The sequence below is a fragment of the Cinclus cinclus genome, chromosome 3, assembly GCF_963662255.1.
Source record: "Cinclus cinclus chromosome 3, bCinCin1.1, whole genome shotgun sequence".
In the NCBI taxonomy this organism is placed as follows: domain Eukaryota; kingdom Metazoa; phylum Chordata; class Aves; order Passeriformes; family Cinclidae; genus Cinclus; species Cinclus cinclus.
Window position 1 is genome coordinate 111307399 of NC_085048.1, and position 7403 is coordinate 111314801.

General features: G+C 54.9%; 1 protein-coding gene across 1 annotated transcript in view; it reads left to right on the forward strand.

Moving 5' to 3' along the window:
* LOC134042032 (serine/threonine-protein kinase pim-1-like) overlaps positions 1-6919 on the forward strand; it is a gene marked incomplete at its 3' end in the record, with an annotated part of 12783 nt that extends 5864 nt beyond the window's left edge. The window contains exons 3-7 of the mRNA XM_062489105.1: positions 5274-5440; positions 5527-5577; positions 5806-6175; positions 6389-6565; positions 6840-6919. Coding sequence (XP_062345089.1) covers positions 5274-5440; positions 5527-5577; positions 5806-6175; positions 6389-6565; positions 6840-6919 — 845 coding nt within the window. The remainder of the gene's footprint in view (positions 1-5273; positions 5441-5526; positions 5578-5805; positions 6176-6388; positions 6566-6839) is intronic.
* Between the last annotated feature and the right edge of the window lie 484 nt (positions 6920-7403).

Here is a 7403-nt window from a genome sequence, read left to right on the forward strand (position 1 = left end):
GCACCCAGATTGGGGGCACGGATTTGGTGCAAGGCAGCCTTTGGGGCCAGAGGGGCAGAAGCAGAGTGCTGAGGCTCCCTGCCTGTGCTGTCAAAGTGACATTGGACTGAGCATTTCAGGGTGTGCAAACAGTGTCTTCCTGTGTCAGTGCTGTCCAAAATGCTACAAATGCAGCTGATAATTGATTCCTCAGAGGAGCTTGCTATGTCAGCAACAGCCCAGGAATGGAAAAGTGATAATCTCTATATATAGTGGACAAGATGATTTACAGCCTTGCTTTAACTGGGTCTAAATGCACTGCTAAGTGTGCCAGCATCTTTAAATGCAATGTTTCATAGATGTTGTGTCTTCTTCAGCAATCTCAAATGCTCAGTGTTCGGTGATTGAGAATGTCAAAAGCCCTTGAAAGGGCATTGGGATAAAGTAGATGTCTAGGAAGAGGGAATTTAGTTTTGGAGATATTTTGATCTCTTCTTCAAATAAAGGAAATAAACATAAATTAGGACTCTTTTAGGAAGAGCAGATGTTCTCTCTGAGATTTAGTGGGAACAAACAATGTTTTCTCAAGTTCCATTGTGACCAATGTCTTGAATTGTATTTTAACACCCATTGGAAATTAATACCCATTTTGAAATGGATGCCATAACCCTTTTCCTGCTTGGCAGAATTGGTTTTGGGCACTTTCAGGAAGTGTTTAAATGTTGATGATTGCTGGTGGATTACGAGCATAGAGAAAATGAAGTCTCTTCCACCACAGAATTAGAAGTGGTTACTGCATAACATTTTGCCTGATCAGAAAATATGAATGGTGTCCAGAGCATTTCAGGTTTTGATGTCTCAGCCACATCTGCCATGCAAGGAGCCTGTTGGTTGTCAATTTTTTGCCTGTGTTTGACAAAGTTCAGTTCAGAAATTGAGCAGGGAGTAGGCTTCAGAGAGAAAGGGAGAAGACACTCGTGTTGTGGTTAAATTTCATTCATCTGTGTTGCATTTTTCTCTCTACATTCTACTATTGCAGTGCACATTGCAAGAAAAATGCCATTAACATTGGGAGGGGGAATGACATTAAAATGTGGAGATGCACAAATGCCACAGCAATGAGGTCTGGGTAATTACCTAAGACACCCTGAGGTTTGAAGCAGCTGTTTGTTGGAAGGCACAAAAGCATTGTGCCAAAGACAGCAGCTAGTCACTGATGTTTCTAATCCAGCTGTCAAGCAGCACCCATGTCTGGTGGGCTGGAGTTTGGAAGTATGGTCTAATAGTGCCCTTTGCTGTGTGCCACTGAGCAAAGGGAAGTGCCAGATTGGATTCTGGCACTTTGACATCAAGAGTCACAAAGATGGAATTGTCCTTTTTCTTAGAAACCTTTCAATTGAATCTCCATGGTGCATTTCCAAATCTTCAGTGTGGGTTTAGACAACTTCCTAATGGAAATGAAAGGGAAGTTGACATTTTAGTCATTCTTGATGTTGAAACAGGTTGTGAAATGATCCAGTAAAGGTACAAGTTCTGCCACAGGTGCAAGTATTTGTTTGGAGACAGTACTCCTGAGGTGTTGGTGGTTCTATTTTGGGGAGGATCAGCTGCTTTGGCCATTTCTGGATTGTTGGGCTCTGTGTGCTATTTCGCTGCTCTTAGGCAGAGAGGCTTCCAAGAAGCAAATCTCGAGGTGGATCCTTGTTTGCATTAAGGTTGTTGTTTCAGAAGCTTGTGTCTCTGTCCCGGCAGTGCTTGTGGAAGGGGTTTATGCCAGGAGCCCTGAAGTCGTCCAGCGCTAAGCCCTGCCCGTGCTCTGGTCCTTCCTGGAGAACAAGGCGCTGCCTGTCCGCAGCGCCAATGTGCGCACGGTGGTCACCAGGCTCGCCTCTGCCCTCTACGAGGTGATGGGCACCAAGCTGAAGAAGCGTGCTGCCAGCCAGCCCCCACATGTCCAGGAAAACCTCTCCAACATCCTGGGCTGGTGAAGGCTTGATGTTCTCCAGCAAGTTGACCAAGTGCTGAGATGGACACCTGCGGTTCTGACCTTTTAGCTGGGCCAAAATTGACAAAATACTCAGGAAGGGTGTGCATCTGCCCCTGCTCTCTCCACTGCCCTTCCTAGTCATGGCATGCTCAGGGGCCTGAAGACACTCTGGATTGAGGACAAAGTGAAGGACTAGCATGGCTCAGCCTCCCACCGAGGTAAGGTGGGAGCTGGGCCGCTCTCTGGTGGGAGGAAGGGTCTTGTGCCAGCCTGGAGAGCCTGTGCACATTGCCAGGGAGCAGTTGTGCCCTGCAGGTTCCCCCTGCCATGAGCTGTGCTGCTGCCAGTGCCCCGTGGAGCTGTAGGGCTGCTGAGCTGTGGGGCAGGGAGAGGAGCAGGAGGCTGCATGTGCAGCTGAGCCATTGCTGGGAAGCACAGGGCTCTGGGCTCCCTGCTGTCCCAGGGCAGCCCAGAGGCCAGGGAGTTCCCCTGGGAGCTCTGTGGAAGTGGCTCAGGGTGTGCCCCTGGCCTGCCTCCAGAGGGTGATGGTAGGAGAATGTTTCCCTGTGCAGCTATTTATGAATTTCCAGGAAATGTCTTCTATGAAATATGGAGCTTCAGATGCTTTAGGTTTGCATTGCAGCCTCTGTTACATTTTGTGTCTCCATTTTGCAGACCAGCCTGGCTCCTGTGTTTCCACCAAGTTTTCTCTGGACATTCTTTTGTGCATTTACCCACAAAGTCCTTTCCTGCTGTCCAGAAGAGCTCTTTCCTCCAAGCCCAGGAAGAAGCTGCTGCCTATCCAAAGAGCGTTTGAAGACAAGGATTTATGCATTAGCCTGTATAGTTCCAGATGTACATATGTTCTGATAGTTATCTGTAGGTTTCAATAAATATATTTTGATTGTATCTTAATAATTTTGTTGTTATATTTTTTATTGTGTATATTTTTGGTGGTATGTTTTGTTTTTTTATATTTTATAGTTTTATATTTTTTCCCATTGACATGCTAAGGATGGCCAGGTCCTTGAGACCTTGAGATGGGGAAGGGAGAGCCTCCCTGATTTTGTGAGTTTCTCTGGGAGGGCGGGGCCAGTGTGGGGAAGGGGGCCAAGGCCACGAGATTCGAAGCAGGTAAAGGAGGGTGGGGGGGCAGTTACTGGTACTCACCCCTTTTTGGCTCTGGAAGGAGGAAGGCAGCTGGGAAACCTCACCGCGCCATCCCAGTGCCAGGAGCTGCCTCTTCTGGTGTTGGACCTCACACCCCTGCCAGGATGCTGTCCTGCTTCAGTTTGCTATCTCCAAGCATCCTGTTGGAGCACCGGGACCGACACTGCTCCAAGGATTCGTGAGCAGAGTCTCTCCTCCACCCTTCCCATCTGAGACACAGCTGCCATCACCCCCAGCTCTCCTGCAGCTGTGCAGGGATCCACACACCTGCCCTGTCCACTGGGAACCTGCCAGAGCTCACTGCCAATGGCAATGGTAACTGCACCAGGGGGGAAAAGAGCACACAACCAAAGGAACTGTGACTGGGTTCCTGTTAATTTCATAGTTATTGTTGTTTAGATTGGCCTTGTTATATATTTAGTAGAGAACTGTTCTTCCTGTCCCCCTATCTTTCCCTGAGAACCTCTTGATTTCAAAATTATACTGACTCAGTGGGAAGGATTTTACTTTCTCCATTTCAAGGGAAGGTCCTGCTTTTTCCCTAGCACACACCTGTCCATTCAAACTAGGATACGGAGCATGAGATGCAGGGCTGATGTGTGAAAGCAGGAGGATCTCCTCCAAAGTAACTTGTTTAATTGTCCATTTTATTACTTCTCTATTTACTCCACACTACTAAGGCAAGGCAAGCTTTGCTTGCAGGCAAAACAGGCATGGGATACACTAGGGTCCCTTGCAGGATCAGCAGGGCTGGCAGTGACAAAGCAGGCAATCTGCTCCATGGTGAGCCACTACACAGCCGCATCCCAATGTGGGTTTAAGTAGCATGGTATTATGGAGAACTCCTTTTCTGCATCAGATACCAAAAGAACGTCCACAGCTTCTGGTGGCAGTCAGCTGGAGCATTCCACAGGCAACACGAGCTCTCAAGGCACTCAGTGTTCTCTAGTGTCAGAGGCAGAGACACAGTTGAGGAGAGTCCATGTCAGGGGTCAGCCTTCCCAAACTGAGCAATGGATGCTTCTGCCACTAACACTGACAGGAAATAAACAAACAAAATTTCTGTGCACACCAGGGCTACGTATTGATTACATTATTTCTGTTTCACATCCCGGCCAGAACAACATCGTGGTCAGAATATCATTGTTCCTAGATTCTCTAACACTAAAAATATTGCTGGAGAGTTTTTGTCATTCCCATAGATTTGGTGACATCCAGACACACTTAACAATCCATTTGGGTCCAAGTTCCATATTGCAGACGATGTCTTTGGGCAGCCTGCAAGTGTCTCAGCAGAGAATGAAAAGGGATGACAATACTGACACGATTTCTCTTTGCTACTTGAAATTTAAAAGCTCCGCTCCAGCCCACACTGGCAAAATTGTCAGAAGAGGCAATTCTTCCCCACAAAATGCTTCATCTCACTCAAACAAGAAAGCCACAAGCCAACAGTCTTCTTTACGCCTCCACTGCTTTATTTGGCTATTTCTCTAATAGGAATTAGCTTCATTTATTCTTACTTTGCTTCCTGTGTTCCACGGGGCGCGCGGCGGCTCCTCCGTTGGGTTCGCGGAGGCAACGGCAGAACGGCCGCGCGCTCCGGCGGCTCCGCAGCAGCAGCAGCAGCAGCAGCAGCGCCTCTCTCGATCGGTTTTTCGATCGGTTTTCCGCTCGAGTTCCCGCTCGCCCTCCGTGCCCTTCTCCCTCTCAGACTCCCTGTGATCCCGTTCGGTCCCGTCCTTGTTGCGCCTCTCCCAGCCCGGCTCATGCCGCGCCCCGCAAGGCGGCCGTGGGCGAGCCGGCCCCCTGCCCGCCCCTGTCGGGCACGCCGCGGTGCCGCCTCCGCGGGGCTCAGTCCGTACCGCCTGTGGCACCTTTTGAAGAGCCTGTGGACGAGCTCCTCGCTGCACTGGTGGCGGTGGTGGAGCAGCAGCGTCTCTTGGCTCCGCCTGGCGCGGGCCCTGGCGCTGGCCCGGCCCCGACCGAGGCCCCTCCCGCGGTTCCGCCCACAGCTGGCCCGCAGCCGCCCGGCTCCCGCCCCGCCGCCGGCGCATTCCCCCGAGCGAGCCTCGCCGCCCGGCAGTTCGGCCGCCGCTGGGCCCCGAGGCGCCGGAGCCCGGGGCGGCTCGGGAAGCAGCGGCGGCCGGGGCGGGCGGGTGCCCCGGGCAGAATGCTGAGAGCGCGGTGCCGTCCGCACGGGCGGAGAAGCCTCCCCTGGAGCAGCTGTACCGGGAGGGCCCGCTGCTGGGGAGCGGCGGCTTCGGCAGCGTTTACGCCGGGACCCGGCTCGCCGACGGCGTCCCGGTAAGAGACGGGGCCGGCTCGGAGCGGGGAGGGGGGCGGCGAGCGGCGGGCGGCAAGCTGAGCCCTCCGCTCGCCTTGGCTTGCAGGTGGCCATCAAGCGAGTGTCCCGGGACCGCGTCTTGGAATGGGCGCGGCTGGTGAGTGAGCGGGGCCAGCGGGAGCAGGCGGCGGGGCGTGGCGGGCGGGGTAAGGCCAGGCCCGGCCGGGTGGGAGCCGGGACGCTGCGATGGGAGCGAGCGTGGAGCGAGCGGGGGCCGCGCAGCGTCCCGGGCCATGGGCAATGGGAGCTGCGGCGGCGCCGGGCAGGGGGTGGCGAAGGCGAGCGCAGCATCGGCGCCGCTGACGGCATGGCGGCTCCCCCGCAGCACGACGGCGCCCTTGTGCCCCTGGAGCTGGTGCTGCTCTGGATGGCGTCGTGGCCCGGCTTCCGCGGCATCGTGCGGCTCCTGGACTGGTTCGAGCTGCCCGACGGCTTCGCGCTGGTCATGGAGCGTCCGGAGCGCTGTCAGGACCTCTGGCACCTGCTGCACGCGGGGGGGTTCCTGCCAGAGCCCGTGGCGCGGGCGCTGTTCCGGCAGGTGCTGGGGGCCGTGCGGCACTGCACCAGCCGCGGCGTCCTGCACCGCGACATCAAGGCCGAGAACGTGCTCGTTGACCTGGCCACCGGCGAGGCGAAGCTCATCGACTTCGGCTGCGGCACGATCCTGCAGGACACGTTCTACACCCAGATGGCCGGTGAGCCCAAAGCCGGGGCCCAGCCGGGCAGTGGAGCTTCTCCCCTGTGCTTCCACAGGTGGAACACACAGGGAGGGAGGGAGGGGGAATGCTGCTTCAGCCAGCTGCAGCCAAGTTGCATTTTGGCAGGAGCTGGGGCTGGCTTTTGAGGAGCTGGCTGGGAGGGAGGGAGCAATCAGCATTGGCCTGATGAGCTGTGCCCGTGTGCCATAGGAACGCGGGAGTACTACCCACCGGAGTGGATCCTCTTTGGCCGCTACCATGGCCAGCCAGCCACCATCTGGTCCCTGGGCATCCTGCTCTATCAGCTGGTGTGCAGGCACCTTCCTTTCAAAAGCAGCGAGGACATCGTCCGGGGACAGCTCTTCTTCCCGCCCCGGGTGTCTCAAGGTGGGGATGGGCCTTCAAGGCACGGGAGCAAGAACGGCTTTGGGAGAGGGCAGGTGGCACATAAGTGTCCTGCTGTTGCAGCTGGGGAGGAGGTTCATCTCCTGGGCTGAGCTGGAGGAGGCGGCACGTGTGCCTCTCCTGCTCTCTTCCAGAAGAGAGGATGGATGGGAAGCTGTGCGAACAGCTCTGAGCACTCTTAGTGTGCTGTGGGCACTGTGAAATCTGGGAGAGCATGGACAGGAGCTGACCAGCAGTTTCTGGTTTCTCTCTGCAGAGTGCCAGCACCTGATCAGGTGGTGCTTATCCATGGACCCTGCAGACAGGCCATCCTTGGATGACCTTTTAGAACATTCTTGGGTGCAGAAGCCCCACCTGGCCCAGGAGACAGCAGAGATCCATCCCTCTGCACAGTAGAATCCAGGATGCCCGCAAGCAGCAGCTGCTCGTGTCTTGTGGCTCTCAAAGAATTCCCCAGAGCATTTCCCAGTGGCCCTGGCATGGAGCAGAGAGCACAGCCAAGGAGGTGCTTCCTCAGGTCCCCGGCGATTTGTGGAGGGAGCGGCTCAGGGCTCCCCATCCTATTGGAGAAATTGTGGCACAGTGCAGTGAAGTTGCCACAGAGTGGAAAAGGGGAAACATCCCCCTGCAGCTCAATGGCCTCGTGATGTCCCCACGAGCCAAGGCACATATGGTGTGTTCTTCTGGAGATCAGCGCAGAGCTGGAGAACGCCGTTCTCGAGCTGGCCACTGGCAGGGCAAAGCTGATGGGCTTTGGTTGCAGCCCCTTCCTAGAGGACACGCTCTGCACCCCGACGAAATCAAGATGAGTCCCCAGGCG